General features: G+C 50.5%; 1 protein-coding gene across 1 annotated transcript in view; it reads left to right on the top strand.

Annotated features, from left to right (window-relative positions):
• Positions 1–20,819, top strand: part of PFKFB3 (6-phosphofructo-2-kinase/fructose-2,6-biphosphatase 3) — an 84,823-nt gene continuing 64,004 nt past the window's right edge. Inside the window, exon 1 of the mRNA XM_046678135.1 lies at positions 1–121. Coding sequence (XP_046534091.1) covers positions 106–121 — 16 coding nt within the window. The 5' untranslated portion in view covers positions 1–105. The remainder of the gene's footprint in view (positions 122–20,819) is intronic.

Here is a 20,819-nt window from a genome sequence, read left to right as displayed (position 1 = left end):
TCGCCGGGCCCGCGCCCGCAGACGCCCCGGAGCCCCGGGGCTGGCACTCGGACGTCGCCTGGTCGCGGTGTCCTGGGCCGGCCCCGCCGCGAGCGCTCCTCCGCGATGCCCTTCAGGAGAGGTAGGCGGTCCGCCCGGGGCCAGCGCGGTGCGGGCCGGGGACCTGCGCGCGCCAGGTGCGGAGCCCGCGCGCCTGGGGATGCGGCCGCGCGGGGCTGGCGGGGGCGGGGACCGGCGCCGCTTGGTTCTGTCGGGCCCGCCCCGCCCCCGGAGCCCCGAGCTATCCCCCTGTTCTGCCCCGCATCATCGCCCCCCTGGGCGCCGAACTCTTTCCCGCCCCGCCTGGCCCCTCGGGCCTCCGCCCCTAGCTCTGCGTTTCCCCCTCCAGTCCCGCGTGGTCTCTGCGGCCCCGCACCGCCCCTCCGGGCCAGCCCTGCCCCTGAGGCCGCCGTTGCCCCACTGATCCCGCATCGCCCCCTCCGATCTCGCACTTCCCCCTACCGCCCCTGCGCCCGCGCCGCCCCTCCGGCCGCTCGGGGCCGACGCCACGTGCCCGAGCCGGTGCGCCCCGCGGGGTAGCTGGGGCGGCGCGCCGAGCGGCACTTTGAACGAATCCCCCGATCGCGCTGCCCTCAAGTTCCCAGATGCTGGGGGAGCGGGGTGGACCCGGCGGGCTGGCGATTTGGGGTTGTCCGGTGGCGCAGCTCTGTTGGATCCCCGCTGTGCACTCTGATTGCATCTGCGTCTAGGAGAGAGACTCGGGGTGCGGGGGCAGGCTGGTGGCAGGCAGATCTGAGTGCGAGCCCTGTTTGCGGCCCTTTCTACCTTCTGACCGTTGGATAGTCATTTAAGCACGCAGAGCCTCGTGTCTTCATTGACAACGTGAGCGCCAGGATAGGGATGACTGTGTGCCGACTACGTGAGGGGAGATGGGCCCGGCCTAGAAAGGGGCCCCCTGGCAAGACCTTCCTCCGTGTGCCTGGCCCCCTGCAGGCCCTTACCGGGGCGAAGACGACTCGCATTTAGGTTCCATCCCTGGGGCTTTCTCTGCATGGGGTGGCGGGTGAGGTGGTGGGTGCGCGAGGCCGCCAGAAAGTCCCAGATGCTCGTGTTCCCCTGCCGGGAAAGGGGGTAGCCGGTTGTATTTGGCCCTATTTTAGGGGCAGGGCGATGGAGACCCTGCCGCTCCCAAGGCACTGTAGAGCTGGGCTGGGACCCTCCGGCACCCTCAGGTGGGAGGGACCCTAGGATAGAGGGGGCCGCAGTTTCACTTTCCAGTCAGCGCTGTCTGACTCCTCCGCTTTTTGTATTTGTGTTGGGAGAGGCTTGGGCTCTGGTGAACCATGTCAGTCTCGACCCAAGGCTTCCCCACTGCCGCTGGGTACAGTGAACAAGTGAAAACTAACTAAGAGGAAGGCTAGACTGCCGGGGCCCTGGGCCCTGCGGCCATGCTGGGAGCTTTCCTCCCACCCCCTCCACCCACCTTTCTGTCCGCCCCTCCCCTTCTCTCATAATTCACATTGATTGTCAGGTTGATGCTGTGGGGTTGCCAGTGACGTCCTGTTGGCCTTTGTCCCTTGAACAGAGGTTGCTAAGATGCGATTATGAGCTCCTGGTTGTGAGGGGGTGGTTGGCAATCCCTGTCCTGTTGGGGATGATGAGAGGAAGGTGACAGCTAAGAACAGGGCTAAGTTCTGTGGGTCCTCGGTCCTGTTTAGTCCCGGGTCACTGTCCTCAGGTCTCCATTATTCCACATATAACGTGGCCACCTCGTCTCTGGAGGGTCTCTCCGAGTGATACCCCACCTCGTTTAACTGCTGCGAACAGTCATTGATCTGCTGAGTTTATCACTTCCGCTGCCCACTTGTGTCTTTGTGGTCTCTGGCTCAAACTCTTAGAAGGCAGAGACGTCCGTTTGCTTGTCACAGCACTCGGGGAAGCCTTATGCAGCAAGGATTAGGGGCTGGCCCGTGGCCCAGTGGTTACATTCACGTGCTTGCTTTGGTGGCCCAGGGTTTCGCCGGTTTGGATCCTGGGCGTGGACCTGGCACCGCTCATCAAGCCATGCTGAGGCAGCATCCCACATGGCAGAACTAGAAGGACCTACAGCTAGAATATACAACTATGTACTGGGGGTCTTTGGGGAGAAGAAGAAGAAGGAAAAAGGATTCAATAACTGGGCTGTTAAATGATTTTTTGTATGTGGAAATTTCACTTTATGACAGCATAAGTGTACTATTATGTCGCACAGGGCAGAACATTTACACACTGCCAACCGTGTGAGGCTTTTTTTTTTTTTAATCTGAAGAGAACACTGCTGCCTGGAGAGGGAAGTACCGTCCCTCTGTTCTGTGGGTGCTGATTCTCCAAGGTCCCAAGGTGTGAGCAACAGTCGTTGTTGGGTTTTCCAGAAGCTTCGGTGTCAGAAGGGGCAGGGACTCTGGCGGGCTTTGAGGCAAAGGCAGAACTTCCCACTTTACTGACTTGTGATCTCCTGTTAGAAGTAAACACAAGTGGAAATGTCACGGAGACCGGCTTTGTTCAGCAGCGTGATGAGACCTCATCTGCAGCTGCCTGGAGGTGAGGGGAGCCCGATGCCCCATCTCTGGAACCGTTAGATGGTGGAGACGCCAGTGTATATGTGCTTTTATATTTTTTTGAATTTTGAACCATCTGAATGTATTAACTATTCAAAAAGGTAATAAAATAAATAGGAAATGGAAAGACTTTGCTGTTCTCCTCCCAAAACGAAGAGAAGCCAGATGGAGGACTGCCTTCTAGCCTTCTGGAAGGTTAATTGACTGCCAATGCCCTTCCTATGCTGAGTTTCTGTGTCTCGACAAGTAAGACTTTGGGAGCAGCTCAGTTGGGGGCCTGGCAGGAAGCGCTTGGCTTGCTCACTTCTGTTGGGCAAGTTGCGAAGAGTTTAATGAAGGGAAACTTAGGAAGGTTTGGGTCAGGTGTAGGAAAACCACAAGGGATGGTGCGTTACCACCCCAGGCCTGAAAGATGGAGGGACCGAGCGGTCCCTGGAGCCTGCGGCCTGATGGGAGCTGCTCCTTCCTCGAGGATGCCAGCTGCTTATAGCCCCTCAGAGAGCAAACTGGGAGCATCACATCACCACCGGCGCTCACACGCCTCCCGCCCTCTGACCTCATGGCATCGGCCGCCGGAAGGCCAGGAGCAGCTGATGTCCATGCAGGCCGGCCCACTGAGCCGCAGAGCTGGGTGCATTTGCCTTTTGTGGAGCGTGGATGGGTGAGAAGATAACCAGCACGGGGTCTTAGGTCCTGGCCCTGTGCCTCAGCTTTGAGAGGAGCAGAATCGATGTCCACCAAATTGGATTAGGGCAGCTTTAGTGATTGCAGCCTCCTCATTCACTCACTCACTCATTCATTCTTTCGTTCGTTCATTCTCTAGATTGAGTGCTTGCTCTGCACCAGGCATGCACGAGGTGCCAGGTGAATAAGAGAGAGACTGGGCAGTTCCTCCCTGCTCTCTCTCCAGCATGGTCCACAGCGCTGTGACGGTGTCAGGCAGAAAGCGGTTTGCATGAGGGCAGTGAATGGAGGCGGCCGAGGCTGGCCCGGCAGCAGTTGGCAGTGACCTTCCTGCCGGCAGGTGGGGATGAGATGCGAGGCTCGCATTCACAGCTCTTCTTGGCTGGTGCAGGAGGATGGTGCTGGGGTGGGGAACTTCGGCCAAGCTGCTGGAGAAGGAGGTGTGGAGAGGAGGTTTGGAGATTGGTTTGATAAGAAGGAAACGAACACACAGGAAATTCGTGAGAACAGAATGGGCAGGAAAAACTCAGGGTAGATCCCCGGAGGAAGGTCATGACCCGGGAATTAAATCTGGAAACCAGCTAAGAGGGAGGCTGACGCACTTCTTCCCTGGAAACCTTTAAAAATAGGAGGGATGGCGATTTTTCAGGTGATTTAGGTGTGGCTCTGCTCAGAGACTAAATTCTCGAGGTTCCTTTTGGGTGGAGATGCCTATAAAAATGTCTTCAGACAGCGCTGACTCAAGTATTCACAAGGGACAGGAGGAGGAGCCGGCGGAGGTTCTAACAGTAGATAACAGTAAGAAACCGAAGTAACACTTGGTGAGCACCTTCCAAGTCCTGGGTGCTGTGCTGAGTGCTTACACGGGTTCCTCTCTCCTCACAACTCCCCTCTGAAGTGTGTGGTATTATTATTTCCGTTGTAAAGATAAAGGAAGTGAAGCTTAGGTTACGTAACTAAGTTCCTTCAGCACATTGCGTGCCTAACAGAGCTGGGACCTAGACCTCTGTGTTGCGCCTTTCCAGCACGGACCACGATGATGGGGCAGGATATATATGATAGGACGTGTCATATGATATATGTACGATATGATGTGTCATATGATATGATGTGATATGATATATGATGTATGGTATGATATAGGATATGATATGTACAATGCGATGTGGTGCATGTTATATGATAAGTGTGATATGATATGCATGATATGTATAATATGTGATATATAATATGAGGTATGAGATATGATGCATGATATGAGGTATGATACATGATGTCTGATGTGATATGTCTATGATATGATGTGTAGATGTGATACGATGCATGTTATATGATATGATATGCATGATGTGATATGATGTATGATATGTGATATATGATATGAGGTATGATATATGATGCATGATGTGAAGTATGATATATGATGTATGGTATGAAGTATAATGTATGATTTGATATGATGTATATGTATGATATGATGTGATACATGCTATGATATGTACGATATGATATGATGTATGTTATGTGATATGATATGCACGATATGATATCATGTATGATATGTATCATATGATATGATGTATATCAGGCAGAAACCATGTGGTCTGATACCTGCCATTATGAATCAGCATCGTCTTTTACAGTAGAAACAAGTAGAGAGGCACACTTACATGTTTGACTCATCCAGAAGCAGAAGCACGTGGAAACAGCTGGGGTCCTGCAGCCTCTCTCTGGGTGGCCCCAAGGGCACTGCTTTCAGGTGTCGATCTTGTAACCTGGGCCGGCTGTCGTGGCGTTGACAAGCCTGCCAGATGTTGGGCCACAGCTGCACAGTCCCCTGCTGGGCACAGAAGGTCCAGGGATGCAGGGAACATGAGGGAAAAACAAGTTACGCCATGGCAAGGGGCGCAGCACCTACGGAATTCCTGTAGGTCCGCTGCCTGCCACAAGCCCTCAGTCGGAGATAGGTCGGCATTTGTGGACCACAAACCCGGGACCTCTTCTCCTCTTCTCTCCCCAGCGGGAGGGCAAAGAGCAGATCCTGAGACCCTCTCCAGGAGGAGCTGGGCCGGGTCTCGGTTCTTTTCTTCCTTTCCTGAGCTCCTCTGCTGTGCTGGGCAGTACCCTCTGCTCTGGGTCTTTGTTCTGGGGCTGTCTCTCCTCTCTTGGGGCCTAGCAGCTTTCTGGATGAGAAGGCGGCTCCCTGGCCTTTTCAGGGCTCTGCCCTTGCCGTGACTGCAGCACGCTCCCCGAGGAGGGGTACCGAGGGACGTGGGCTCTGGGAAGCACCTGCTGGCCTGGCTGAGCCAGCTCAGTTTCCCATCAGGGCCCTGCTGTCTCCGGGCTTCCCCTCTCTGGTGTATTGTGCAAATCTTCTGCTGGCTGTGTCTTTGTGGGCCTCTTATCACTGAGCTGCACTCTTCTGACATTTCCCATGACTCCTTAAAGCGCGTTCTCTGCTGGGGTCAGGTGTGTTCCTCAGCGTCCAGTAGTGGCCAGCCTAGGGCCACCACGTGCTCTTGCTCCTGCTGCTCCCCTCGTGCATCCTCCCCTCTCCTCGCACCCCGCCGCACCTTCCAAGGACCCACCACCCTTCACGCTACTGCCCGCACACACACGCACGCACACACACACACACGCATGCACGCGTGCATGTGCATGCTTCTGGTCATTCCTCAGGGCCCTGCTCGAGTTCCAGTCCTCTCCGCCCCCTTTCCCATCCACTCTGTGCAGTTGGGGCCTTGCACGTATGTCCTGTCCCATAACCAGAGCTTCCAACGTCCTTGTCCTCGGATGCGCCCTGGATGTTCCTTTGTCAGCTCTCTGGGGGAGGGTCCGTCTCATACTTTCACAGGGCCACGTGGCAGCAAGTGCTTCACAAGTTCTTGTGCTTGGTTAATTTGTCAAAAACTCTAGTTTCTTCCGGAATGGGTATTTGCAGAGCCAAATTAAGACCATCAGAAATGCCAGTCACTGAAAACTTGTGGTCATCCCCCCACAAGTCATTTAAAATAAAGACAACACCAGCTCATAAATGTAAGCAAGGCAGACGCATTCCTGATTCTTACAATGGCACCATTTTGGTACTTGTGGGGAATATCAAGTTCTAAACAAGAATAGCAACCACAGCTGGTGCTGTGAGCGTGCGCGCAGTCTGCGTTTTGGTTGGTTCAGACCAGGGCTCTCCTGCAGGTGGCTTTCCACCTGGAGAGAGCTGAAAACACCAGGTGCTCGGAAGGGCTCAGAAACTGCAGCTGTTGGAAGTGCTCAAGCATCCTTCACATTCCTTATCCCCTGCGGGGAATTGTCATTCTCTCCCTTAATCTCACAGGCTGCTAGGACTTTCCCCGAGGGCAGGGCGTGTATCTTCGTCTGTGTCCCAGCACACAGCACACACCTTGGTGGCCTTTCTGTTTCCTCCATATCTGCAGCCGACCCCTGGAGGTGCGGGGAGCAGGCCCTTGGGGGCCCGAGGAAGGCCAGTCTTCCTGCCCCTCCCAGTGTTGTATTTAGATGAAAGCTGGGTAACCAGAACACAGGAAAGAAGTCACAAGGTCACAGGAGAAACAGAAGGGCAGCGGAGAGGCCCAGGCAGTGGAGGAGGAGGGGAGGGGAAGGAGGAGGGAGGGAGCCCCACCCTTTTATAACATCTGCCGTCCCCCCACAATGGCTCCCAGGTGACTGTACACGGGACACCACTCCTTCGGCAGGAATGTGGCCGTGTTCACAGCTTGGTTAGTCTCTAAGCATTTCTAATCGTTTGTCGGGACACTTCTGAGAGTGGCTCCAGCAGGTCCCCCCGGGCGGTAGAAGTGGGGACAGGGCAGCCGTCTGGAGCCTCTGAGGAGTCTGGGGCGCGCCCCTCGTTAGGAATTGAATGTGTACCAAGTGCCGTGGCCCCGGGGAGAAACACTGGCCTGGGAGCCCAGAGACCAGGTTGTGACAGGTCCACTTGTGTCAGTAACTGGCTCGGGGATCTCAAGGAAGCCGCTGAAGAGCACTTGGCCTCAGTTTACCCATCTGTAAAAGAAAGAGGTGAACTGAGATTCCCTCCAACTCAGAGGGAATCGGTGTCACACATACACCGCGTCTCCACCCTCCCAGGCTTCTTGGCTGAGCTGGCAGCAGGAGGAAGAAGGGAGTCCCTCTGAGTCTTTGTCCTCCGAAGACTTTGTCTCATCCACCCTGGCCTGGTCCCTCCCAGCGTCTCCCGGTGAGAGGCCCAGTTTTCAGACGGCCCTGGCTTCTCTGGTCTCTGTGCTCCTTCGGCTTCGACTTCAGGATGGAAATTGGTGCCAAAAGGAAGTGGGTGTTGGAGTCCAGCTTCCGTGGATGCACGTTATCTCTTTCTGCCCTATTAAGCCAGTCTAGAACTTTCTGTCTCTGATGTCAGGCCATCACAATCAGGAGTTGGCGGGTCTTTCAGGGAGCCCCAGGGCCAAGAACTCTTTGCTAGTCTCCCCAGAGTCTAAAGAAACCACTAGGAGCAGGTCCTCCCATGCGGAGCACCAGGAAAGGGGGGTGGGGCAAGGGGAAGAGATTTAATTATTTCAGAACTCGGAGGCCCTGGAGTTCTCCATGTCTCTTCAGTTGTAAGCAACTTGGGAAATGCAGAAAACATTTTCTAAATGTTTTCTAAGTGTTCTAAAGCAGGACACAGAAGTTGCTCATCCTTTCCTGGCCTGCAGAGGCATAGTTCCACAATTTCCTCCCGGTGATTGGGACAGTGGGGGACAACAGTAAGGGGGACTCAGGGAAGGGTGGCCCCAAATGGCACATACGGCTCCTGGCCGCATCTTGGGTCCAGGGACTGAGCAGGGGGGCCTGGCCTCGGGGATGTCCAAAGCCCTGGTCAGGGGCCAGGCAGGGGACATCTGAGGCGTGGACAAGCTTGCGGCTGTCCTGCTCCGTCCTCCGGCAGCCTCTCCAGATGTCGCTCCGGAAGGCGTCTGACAAGACAGTTCAGCAAGCACACTTCCCCTGGCCTGGGTGTTCACGGTTTGTCAGAAAATGAGCCTCCCGCGTCCCCATGTCCTCGGCAGCTTCTCCAGAGGGGCAGCCCCTCGTCCTGGCTTTCCTCCCGTGATGAGAGGTGCTGAGCTGTGCAGATGGTTTTGAGGAAACAACTGTCTTCTTTCTTAGGGCCGAACTGCTTTGGCATTCTGACTGTCTGCTTGACATACGGAACCCCAGCAAGCGGGTTCAGGAAGCCCTCCCTCTGAGGCTGCTGAAGTCAGGAATCCAGGACGTGGGGATGCGGGCAAGCCCAGTCGCAGGAAGAGTGAGGGTTCATCAGTGAGTGGGTGGCGAACAGCTTAGAGCGGTGCCTCCAAGGCCGTGTGCGCTTCCAGCAGGAGGAGAGAAAGAGGAAGATGCTGGCCATGAGAGAGATGCGTTTCGATGCACAGTCTCCAGGGAAGGCCTGGCCCTCAGCACCGTGGCCACGTGACTGTCGGGGCGGCCACATGCTGGCCTGGAACAGTGGGTACAGAAGCATCATTTGTCTAAGAACGAAACCAGACCCCCCCATGGCTTATTCCTGGCACACATTTGGATTAACTGGGGAGCTTTTAAAAAAGTCTGATGCTCCAGAAATCCTGATTCATAGTTCTGGGTTGATGCCTGTACAGAAATTTTCATGAAACATTCACGATACTTATCCTGAGAATAAAGAGTACACGCTGATATTTTCTCGTCTGTTCCGTTTCAGTGAAAAAGATTCTGATCTGGTTCCGATCACTTGATTTCAAGGCCACTAATGCGGAGGAACCACAATCCTGAGAAGGCTGCTCCAGTGCGACAGCTTGTCCTGTGGAAGCTGGGAAGCCCAAAACTACATTTCCCAGACTCCCTTGCAGCGAGGGTTCTGGGTGTGATTTAGGGTCTCTGGCAAGATCTGGGTGGTCCCGCTTCGGGGCTTCTGCTGGCAGGCCCTGCTGTGGAGGCGTCCGAGCTCTCGGTGGGGACTTTCCGAGGAGGCCATGGGAGCCATGGGAGGAGGCAGTGAGTCTGGATAAATGGATGGAGGCCCCACAACAACCAGCCATCGGCAGGGGCCACACTTCTCTGGGGATATTCACAAAAGAAATATTTGGGGAACACTGGGAAAGGGAGGGTTATAGACTCGATAGCTGAGGAAATTAAGTAGAAATGGCAAGAAACACATCTGGAGGCCCCCTCTGCCTGCTGATACCTGCCTGGCCTGTGAGGTTCCTTCTGTGCTTCCATCGCCCGTCAATCATGCAGCAAAGGTCTGTTCGAGGCCCCGTGGACCCGAAGTGCTGAGGGTACAGCTCGAACACCTGCCCTCCGGGGCTTGCATTCTGACGGGGCAGACAGACAATGAGCAGAGGAGTGAGTCAATACAGAGCGTGCCCAATGGGTATAAGAAATGGGTGGGGACAAATAAGGCAGGAAAGAGGAGGGAGAGTGGGGGAGGACGTGGCCTGCTGTTTTAAGTAGGATGGTCACTGAGAGGTGACATTTGGGTAGAGACTGAAGGAAGTGAGGAGTGGACCTTGCAATATCTTAGGAGAGCAGTCTGTAAGGGGGAGTGTAGGTGCTAAGGCCCTGTGGCCTCAGTAGGCTCAGTGTTGGAGGGACATATGGAGGCCAGGGAGGCTGGAGCAGAATGAGCGTGGGACATGGTTCAGAGGTTACAAGGCCCATCCGGTAGGTCAAGGCTGTCCTAAGGCCTTGGCCCCTTCCTCTGAGGAGGATGGGAAGCTGTGGCAGGTTTTTGTGAAGGAGTGGCATGAATTAACTTTATATTATAAACCACGTATACAGTATGTGGCCGCCCTCCTGAGAAGAGATAGTAGGGTGATGAGGATGAATCCGGGAGAGGAGGTAGGAGTCCGTTGGTGGGGGGTGATGCTGGTTTAGGTCAGAGTGGTAGAGGGGCAGGTGGTTGTAAGAGGTTGCATTCGGAATATAGTTAGGAGATAGAGAGACAGGACCTGTTGATGGATTGGAGGTGGATGAGAGAAAGAGCAATCGTGGCTGACTCCTCCAGCTGCCTTCCGGCTGGCGCGTGGAGATGCCGAAAGCATGGACGGGTTTTGGAACAGCTGCACCCCAGCCGAGGCGGAGGTTACCGTGAGGTCGGCGGAGCTCGGTGACTGGAGCCGCAGACCTCCCCGAGCGGCGGTTCAGTTTCTGTCCGTGGTTCAAAAGGACTGGGCCTCAGGAGGCAGCCTTCCAGAAAGATCCATCATGCTCTGGGCCAATTGCCAGACAGACGCTTCTTTTAAGAAGAAACTAGCTTTCACAAGCAGAGCTCGGGTATTTTCCAAGCTGGTAGGGAAGCATTTGGTGGGTTTGCCACTTTGCCAGTGTTTCCATGTTGGTGGTACCCAATTACCAGTGAAATTTCTGTCCGTCCCTCAGTTTCCTTAAACTGTGAAGGGCTCAATTGTTGCGGGTAGGGGGACCGCACTCCAGGAAAGCTTCCTGAGCAAAGAGCCCAGCCACCAGCTGGCCCAATTAGCCTCCAGACAGGGAGTGCGATGCCACCTGGTTCGCCCAGGATTTCCGTGTTTCCGCATGGAAAGTTGCTAGGCCTGGCACCTCCTTAGGTCAATGTCCCAGGTAAGCCAGGATGGTTGGTTCCTCTCTTCCAGCCAACCCCTGTGCCATAGGCTTGATGACAGCTAGGTAGCCTCATTAATGTTTGGAGAACAAAAGGAAGAATTCAAGTGAATTTTATGGCCCTGGGCCACAGACTTGAAACTATGGAAGATACGTTTCAAAGCAACAGATGTGTGAGAAAGTCCAAACCAGAATTTTATCATCAATTTCCTGTCTCAGAATAACAGTAAAGGGCTCTGAATCCACAAATTGCCTGGTTTCTGTGTGAAAAATCTAAACCTTGAACGTCATCCGTTTATAATAAAATGAGTCAGTTAACGTCCCCTTTACTATGAATCATGTTTACTGTTGTTACATCACTTCCCAGATAGAAACGGAGAACAAAAAAATGGAGTCCACTTCCAGCTGAAATCCTGTTTTATGCAAATTGTGGATGACAAAAAGGCTTTTTGTTTAAAGTCCTTTGAATGAAGCACAAGGTCATGTTGTCCCTACTGCTTTGTAGCAAATTGATTTCTTAATCTTATAGAACTTTAAAAAATTCATTTTGGAATGCATACAATAAGTAATACGCGGCAGGACAGTAAAATCATAATTCACGCTATAGAAGAACCGACAGTACCCGGCAAGGAGACACTCCCTTTTTCTCTGTGGCTGTGTTCCTTTCTCTGGCTTCTGTTAGAAATAACCGAATAACTGGTAAAACCTTTTAAATGTGTAGACATAAGATAAGGAAATAAAGAAATGTAACCTCCTCCGTGACCAGGAAAATGCAGATGGAGACCGCGATGGGAGGGACAATTTTATGCCTATTTGGTTGGCAGAAGGGAAGTCGGGCAGTCTTAAGTGTTGGAGAGGATGTGGCTCAGAAGGGTCTCTGATGCATCATGGCGGGCGTGGAAACTCGTACAAGGGCCTCGGAAGCGGTTGGGAATTATCTTGTGAAGCTGACATTCACATACCCCGGAACCGGGTGTGTCACTGGGAGAAACTTCTGTTCAGATGCCGTTCATTCCCAGCAGCAGTCTCCTAGGAAAGCCCTCGAAACAAGCCAAGGCACACGGACGGGAGGAGAATGAATGAATTCTGGGTATAGTTACATGATGGAATGTCATACGGCAGCCTGAACATGCTAGACTCTGGTAGACAGCTACCTTCCGTGTTGTCCATGACTGTCAAGAAAATCCCAAAACATGAGAACAATAAAAACACCTAAAATGAAACAATATGTTTTTAAGGAATACATATATAACAAAACCATATTTCTTGTATGAGATTCAGGATAATGGTTACTTCTCTTTGGAGGGGGGCGGGAGCAGGGGGTGGGGGGTATACAGCTGGATGGAACAGAGTCAGAAACCCAACGGCTGATGGATTCCTGGTTGTCCATCCTATCATTTGAATAAACAAATACAGAAGTGGGCCATTCTAGGATCAGTGATGAGCGTGTGGGATGGACCAAGGATTATGATTAACCCAGTTCTCTACACCTGAGGTCCAAAAACCAGGAAGGAATGAAGCAGCATTTCCCTCCTGCTTGTTAAAGAGATCATGGGTTCCAAAGCTGGAAGCATTCATGGTTTATAAAATAGTTTTTTGTTTTTTAAGATTGGCACCTGAGCTAACATCTGTTGCCAACCTTCTTTTTTTTCCTTCTTCTCCCCAAAGCTCCTTAGTACATAGGTGTATATTCTACTTGTAGGTCCTTCCGGTTGTGCTATGTGGGACGCCACCTCAGCATGGCTTGATGAGTGGTGCCATGTCCATGCCCAGGATCTGAACTGGCGAAATTCTGGGCTGCCAAAGCAGAGTGTGCAAATTTAAACTCTCAGCCACAGTGCCAGCCCCTATAAAATAGTTTTAAGGCAATTGGATTGCCATTTGTCCTTACAGTAGTGTTTTTTTTTTTTTTTTTTTTTTTTGCTGAGGAAGATTTGCCCTGAGCTAACATCCATGCCAGTCTTCCTCTGTTTTTTAGTATGTGGGCCACCAGCACAGCATGGCTGCTAACAGAGCGGTGTAGGTCTGTGCCTGGGAATCAAACTCGTGGCACCAAAGTGGAGAGTGCTGATGTTAACCACTAGACCACTGGGGCTGGTCTGTGATTGTTTTCCTTTTTTTTTCTTTTTGTGAGGAAGATTGGCCCTGAGCTAATATCTGTTGCCTCTTTTTGCTTGACAAGGAAGATTGTGGCTGAGCTAAACATCTGTGCCAATCTTTCCCTATTTTACATGGGATGCCTCCACAGCATGGCTTGATGAGCATTGCTAGATCCGCGCCTGGGATCCGAACCTGTGAACCCCAGGGGAGTACATGAACTTAACCACTAAGTGATTGTTTTCTTAATGAAATGAATACGTAGCAAGAAGAGTACCGTAAACCTAAGACTGAATGTCGCTCTTCATCAAAATAGAATGTGAAATCATGTGTTTAAATTTTAAATTCTTGTTTCAATTGTTACCAATTATATTTAAGTTTTAACAGAGAAATGAAATCATTGGGAGAGTCCGTTTCAGGTAGTAGGTACGTTAAGTATTAGGTCCTTGAAGGTAGAGACCCAGATTAGAGAGGGGGCTGTGGATACACTCTGTGATCCTGGGTGGGAACCTGCACGTGACCGTGACGGTCGGCAAAATCCACTTGGAGTCTGTATCCCATTCGAGTGCATTTCCTGCTTTTGACGGTCATACTGTGGTCATGTGTGTAGGAGAGCATCTTTGCTTTTAGGTAATCCACATCGAAGTATGAAGGAGAAATTGGGGCAAATTTTACCCTCACAGTTCATAAAAAAAGAATATGTATGAATATTTTTTTAAAAATTTAAAAAATACTCTGTACTATTTTGCATATATAAAATATATATTTTAAAAATGTAATAACATACACAGAGAAAACGATAAAGCAAATGTGGCAAAATGTTAACCCTTGGTGACTCTGGGTGGAGGATACATGGAAAATCTTGGTGCTACTTGAAATTTTTCTGTAAGTCTGAAATTATGGCCAAGTGAGAAGTTAAAGCAGAAATGAGAGGCGCGTGGTCACCTCTCCAGCCTCTTTACCTTGCCCTGGGCCCCAGGTCCTTTTGCCCCGTCCTCTGTCCTCCAGTGTGCCTGGCTCATGGCACGGGGTCTTTGCAAGTACCGTTCACCCTGCCTGGAATGTTCCTCCCTCAAAGCTTCGCACGGCTGCTTCCTGCAAAGCATTAGCTGCATTCTCACCTCCTCAGAGAGGCCTTCCCTGTCCATCAAGCTAAGAACCCTCCCCTTTCCATCACTGTCTTCTCGGCTCTCCTCACCCCATTTCCAAGGGTGCAGGCAAGGGCACTCTTTATACAAAGGATTCGTTGACTGCTTGACCCAGCACTTCCACTCCTAGGTATATACCCAGGAGAAATGGAAACACGTCCACACAGAAAGATAGATGTGACTTTTCATAGCAGCGTTGCTCACAATACCCCCAACGTAGAAACAACCCAATGGCCATCAACTGGTGGGTCAATCAAATGTGGTGTATCCTTACAATGAAATGTCACAGCAATAAAAAGGAATGAAATATACTACCACACAGATGAGCCTGGAAAACATGCTGAGTGAAAAAGCTAGCCACAAAAGATTGTATTATTTCATTTATATTTAATGTCCAGAAAAGGCAAATCTACGGAGACAGAAAGTAGATTTGTCATTGCCTAGAGGTTGAAGGAGGAGGGAAATGGGGGCGTGACAGCCAAAGGGTTCTTTTGGGGGTGATGGAAAGGTTCTAAAATTGTGATGTTTGCACAAGTCTGTGGATATATTAACCAACATTGAATTATGTAGTTTTAAATGGGTGAGTTATATCTCAAGAAAGCTGTTCCAGAAAACAAACAAAAAGAATTCATCGTCCTCCATAGCGGCCCATTTCTCAGCCTTCGAGAAGGAAGGCTTCTGTCTCCACTTAGTATAGGAGCAGAAAGATACAGATTTTAGAGACCTTGTCAAGGTGATGGATGACCAGGAGGAACGGCTGAGGCTGGGACCTGGGTTCCAGGCTCCATCTCGACTTCTGCCTGGCTGGTCATGTCCTTGTCCTTCTTCCATGGGGGCCACCCTTGGGGCAGGGGTGACGGTGGTCCTTGACCTGGAGCTGCCCCAGAAGCAGCATGGGGACCTCAGAGAGCATGAGAGAGCGTGTTGGGCAGGCAGGAGAGACCTGTGTTCTGGTCCTGTGACGTCTCTGCTTGCTGCGTGCCCCCTGAGTCACTTCACCTCTCTGGACCTTCATTCTCCCGTCTATAAAATGAAAGCGCTGACTGGCTTCTCTCTTCCCGCATTTACGTTCTATGATTCTAGAGATTCTCTGTCATCTCTCATGCTGTTATGATTGGTTTCTTAAATACGAATTTGATTTTTAGTCCCCAAAAGGGTAGAGTAATGATTCTTAAGTTTGATTGGTGATACACAGAGTGTGTTTAGTTATCTCAATGGCTAGCATGAAAATCTTGAAAAAATTAGTTTTAATTAATAGGTCTTCCTCATGCCCTCTACAAAGCGTGTGTCAGACTGAGCTCTGGGAAGAGCGTGCGTAGATGCCGACTGGAACAGACCATGACAGGCCAGTCTCCTACTCCATATATAAACTGGCTTCTCTCTACCCTAATCTGGGGTCATTGCATCTTACATCTTCAGCGATTTCAAGAATGTGGCTCCCAGCACAACCCAAGTCTCTCTTTTTTTATTGGCTTACATTTTACATTTTTTCAAGCTGAGGTTCTAACACATATAGAGTAAGCCTACACATCTCAATCAGTTTTTACATACGTCTGCATCCATGTGACCACCACCCAGATCAAGCTAGAGAATGTTTCCAGAACCCCAGAAGGCTCCTGGGTGCCCTTGCCATTCAAAAATCTTCCCACCAGTAGCCACTATTCTGACTTCTCTCCTTACAAATATTATTTGTTCTTGAACCTCACATAGATGGAATTATACATTATGTATTTTTTGCATGCAGCGTCTTTCACTGAATGTTCTGACTGTGAGATTTTTCCATGTTGTTGTGTGCGGAAGTATTTAGTTCATGCTCATTGCTGTACAGTATTCCATGATGAGAATAGACTACCATTTGACCTTTCTGTTGGTGGCCATTGGCTTGTTTCTGGTTTGCGGTTATTAAGCCCAGAACATTCTATTTGTTCTTGTCTCTGGTTGGTAAAAACATGCATTTCTGTGGGTTGTCATTAATGGAATGTAAGTTTAGCTCCCAAACCCCCTTGCTGTAGCTGAGTTTCTCCTTTGCAAATGAGAGATTGTGTTGTCTCTCTGATCTAGAGGAAAGATGCTCTCTTCCTGAGGAAAAGTTTGCCTTCTGAAGGCTTTTTCCCCTCACATCCTCCCATTCTGTTTTCGCTCGTGAAACATTAAGTTTTATAATTCTTTGCAATTCCTCCCAGTTTCACCTCTTTTCCTTGCACACACCCCTCACTTTCCCAGCTCTGCTGTGTCTCGTCGGCTCTCTCCTCGGATGCGTTTGCGCCCTACTCTTCAAGGCCCAGCTTAAAGCACAGACGGCCTTAAAGTCTGAAAGCTGGAGGTAATCCTGGTTCTTGGGCTATAAGCTATGCTCATTCCGTCTCCCCAGCTAGATTGTGAACTCCCTGTGCAGTGTCCCCACTGTCCAGCCTGGTGCCTGGGAGGAGACTGAGAGCTGTATATTGAATTCATTAATTCATTCATGGGAACATTAATACTTGAGTGCACAGAAGAGGCCTCAAAGAAGGTCATTCTCTGGCTTGAGGTTATTTCTTTCTTCCTGATTGCCACTTGTCCACGGTCATCGGACTCTGCAGCTGACTGGCTCGTGGAACTCCCAGCCTCCAGGCCTCCAGGTGTAGGTGAGCCTATAAAATAGTTCAGGTGACTTCTTTTGGGTTATTTCCTTTTGTTTTATTCTCTATTGCATCTTTCCTTCATTCTTCCCCCTTCTAACAAGCCAAACACTTATTTTTCAGAGGGAGACTAGTTGTGATTACCTGCTGCTTTTCCCCAGTTTCTCAGATTGGGTCCTAAGTTATTCCCAGTGGGAACACTGTCCATCACAATCACCCAGGGTGTCTGGGTGGACATTAAAATGAACCAGCCTCGGAGAGGACAGCCCTGGATGATGCACAGTAACAAAGTTCAGCTGGTAACAGCTCTCTTCTGGGAGGCTGGAGAAACTCTGCCGATGTCTGTTGAATGAATGGATGAGTCAGGCCTTCCTGGCCTCACGTAACAAAAGGAGAACTTATGTGCTTAAATGACAGTAGAAATGTGTGACAGCAAAACTGGCCAGAGGCAGACCTGGATTTCAAGAGAGCTTCGCCCTGACCCACTGTGTGCCCTAATAATCAATATCCACGTTGTTCTTTGATCTGAAACAGAATTTGCAGAATCTGCTCTCCTTCGCAAAGTCAGTTACTAAAGTGGGCCCCCCTTTCTGAGCCATATGACTCTCCCACGACCTGACTCGTGTTTGTGCCCTGGCCCCCCCAGAGAGGGAAAGGCCCGCAGCAGGCAGATGGGAAATATTTTTCTGCACTGAGCATTGCATCAAACACCTGGGACTTAGTGACTCACTGGCCAGACTTGTCCCTTCCACTTCATATGTATTTTATTTGTGTCTGCACAAACATACCATCTTTGACTTGAGTATGTTGGATGACTCAGAAATAGTTTTCCGATGAGGGTTAATTGTGTATGTTAGGAAAACAACAGTGTCTGAGACGTCCAGGGACACTTGTTGCCTGAGGAAGTTTTCCATTTCTGTGTCTCTTTTTACTTTAAAAACTGTCATGCCTTCAGAAAAGCTGCAAGAATGGCACAGTGAACAATTTATATAACCTAGAAGCACCGACTGTTGCATTTTACCATGGCATTCTCTCAACTCGTTTTGTTGTTATCGACCCATTGGAGAATTAGTTGCGGACAACATGACACTTTGGGCCTGAAGACTTCAGCATCTTCCTCTCAAGAACAGGAACATTCTCGTAAATTATCAGTGTGGATTCAGGGGTTTTTAAAATGATCATTGCACGTGTTATAGTCCATTCCTGACATTATTCATTCTCATGCTCAAATTGTCCCAAATTTGGCTGAGAGCTCTTTCAAGCTGGCTGCTGTGTCTTTTGGACACGTTCTCATCAGTTTTTGAGCTCTTCCTTACTTTCCGGCACAACCAGAAGTTGCAGGCTTGTCTCTACTTCCCAGTCTCCGCTTTGGGATCAGCTCCTTCTCCAAGGAGCCCTGGTTATTTTTAGTGGAGAGTGGTAGTTAGAAACCACGGTCTGGGCTCTGGTTTGCTTCTTGGTACCGGGGTACCATTGTTCCCATTGTTTCTAGGGCCTTTTCAATGGACAGAGGCAGGAAACAGATATTTTTAAAAATCATAAATTCATACTGCTATTTCTTTTCTTTTCTTTCTTTTTTTTTTTTGGTGAGGAAGATAGGCCCTGAGCTAAGATCTGTTGCTAATCTTCCTCTTTTTGCTTGAGGAAGAGTGGCCCTGAGCTAACATCCGTGCCAGTCTTCCTCTACTTTGTATGTGGGTTGCTGCCTCAGCATGGCCTGATGAGCAGTGTGCAGGTCTGCGTCCAGGATCCAAATCAGCGAAACCTCAGGCCTGCAAGTGGAGAGCATGTACGTAACCACTCGGCCACAGGGCTGGCCCCAGGAATGTTTTTTTAAATCTTGAATCTCTTTTACTCCAGAGTAAAAGAGATTATTATTCATTTGGAAAATAACATTCCTCATGATTACTATCTAATTCCCCATGAGCGATGACATTGGGTAGATCATAAATTCAGTGCAGAGGTAAGGGCTAAAACCAAGCCTCCTGGGGCTTTAAAAAAATATCTGCACAGACAGGAGAGTCTGGAAGGAAACATAACCAGGAATATTTTATGTTCTTTCTATATTTTCCCATCATTTCACAATGAATTCTTACTACTTTTTAAACAACACGTAACAAGTAGGAATTAAGTCACAAGTTCGGGGGCTGGGTGTAGAACCCCCACACCCACTGTGCACTCCTCTGAGCAGAAGACCTGCTCCTTGCCCACAGTCACGGGAGTAGATAGGCCACAGGAAGCTCTGACAACCAAGAAGTTGAAAAGGAGAAAGGAAAAGAAAAGAACATTTGAGGAACACCAACACCAGAAGGGAGAGAAGCCACAGGCTTAACAAATACAAGTATTAACACTCGAGAAACAGTTACTAGAGAACACAGAGGAAGCCGTGACAGACTCACGGTTACCATCTTCAGAAAGACTAGAGGGAACATCACATCATAAGGAGGGAGCAGCAGGAGCCTTGCTCCCAAAGTGCGGTTCACATCACCACGACCTGGAGCCTGTCAGAAACACAGAATCTCAGGGCTCACCCCAGAAGGACCAAAACAGAACCTGTATTTTTAGAAGACCCACAGGCGAGTTGTATGCCCATCGACCTTATTGGAGCACCGAGCTGGAGGGCTTGGTGTTTGAAATTTCGATTATTGAAAATGATGGGTGGACTGGAAAGCAGAAACAGATTCAACTGAATTGAAAACGAGCGAGTGAAAAGTCCCAGTTGAGGTGGTCTCTTTTAGTACCGCATCTGAGCTCTCACTGGCAAAACTAGACGTCAGAAAAAAATGAAGGAAAAAATATTGTTAGAATCCTATACTTAGGGCCGGCCCGGTGGCACAGTGGTTAAGTTTGCACGTTCCACTTCGGCAGCCCAGGGTTCACTGGTTCAGATCCTGGGCATGGACCTACTCACCGCTTGTCAAGCCATGCTGTGGTAGGCGTCCTACATACAAAGTAGACGAAGGTGTGCACAGATGTTAGCTCAGGGCCAGTCTTCCTCAGCAAAAAGAGGAGGATTGGCAGCAGATGTTAGCTCAGGGCCAACCTTCCTCAAAAAACAAAAAAAAAGGAATCCTATACCTGGTATATAAAGTTCCAGTGAAATGAGAGCAAAATAAAGATGTATTTAGGATTGCAAAGAGTCAGAAAAGTTACCATCTTCGTGCATATTCCCTTCATGCATAATTTCCCTTCTACCCTTCCAGTTCTTGGGGGGGGGGGGTGCCCCTCCCCCCAATAGAAAGATTAATAGGAGGAAAAAACCCAAATTTTCCCATTTATTCCCTCCAGATTAGCAGGAGGAAAAAAAAACAACTTTAATTATGATCATATCTTAACCCTAATTAATCTAGAGAGGAGAGAGGGACCGCCACAAAGATACGAGACTCAAAAGGCTGCCAGGCAATTGAGGCTTCTAGAGCATCCTGAGCTAAGGAAAGGGACAGGGCGTCTGGGCATCAAAGAAGAGGCAGGAAATGCACAGGAAGGGGAGAGGAGGAAGCGCAGGGTAAAGACTGCCCTGCCCTGCAGGTAAGTCTCGCAGGTGGACAAGTGATCTCTGGTACCGGCTCTCTTTCTGGTATAGACCCCCTTTCTAGTGTAAATTTCCCTTACTAAAGGGTAACTAACTCCTACTGTGTTTTCAGAGCTTCCCCTGCGCCTGCAGTTTCTCGAAAATAATCAGCTCAAAATAATCCTTATGCAAAGAGGCATATTTGGGGTGCATATTCTGCTCCCCTTCAGTATGTCACACCCTGGGAGCCCGGCGCGGTGGGCACAGAGATGGTCAGGGATGGGGGCAGGCCGAGGGCAGGGCTCTCCCCGGCTGGGGCGGGGGGGGGGTCAGGGAAGAGCCGGCGGGTGCTCCAGCCCCTGCCCCGGACAGCAGCTCGGGGTCACAACCCGCCCGCACCAGCCTTCCGGTGGTCCCTGTACCAGGGGGCGCCTGTCACAGCGCGCGGCGTGGAGCAGGAGCCGCCTCGCAGCCGGGGGCGCCACCGGCGCAGACGGCCCGCCTGTCCCTCGCTAGGGCGCCGGCTGGCCCGGGAGAGGTCACCCGGGGACACGCGGCCCGGGCCGGGCTGGGC

The sequence above is a fragment of the Equus quagga genome, chromosome 12, assembly GCF_021613505.1.
Source record: "Equus quagga isolate Etosha38 chromosome 12, UCLA_HA_Equagga_1.0, whole genome shotgun sequence".
Lineage (NCBI taxonomy): Eukaryota > Metazoa > Chordata > Mammalia > Perissodactyla > Equidae > Equus > Equus quagga.
Note: the sequence above shows the minus strand (reverse complement) of the source record. Positions and strands in the feature narration are given on the sequence as shown.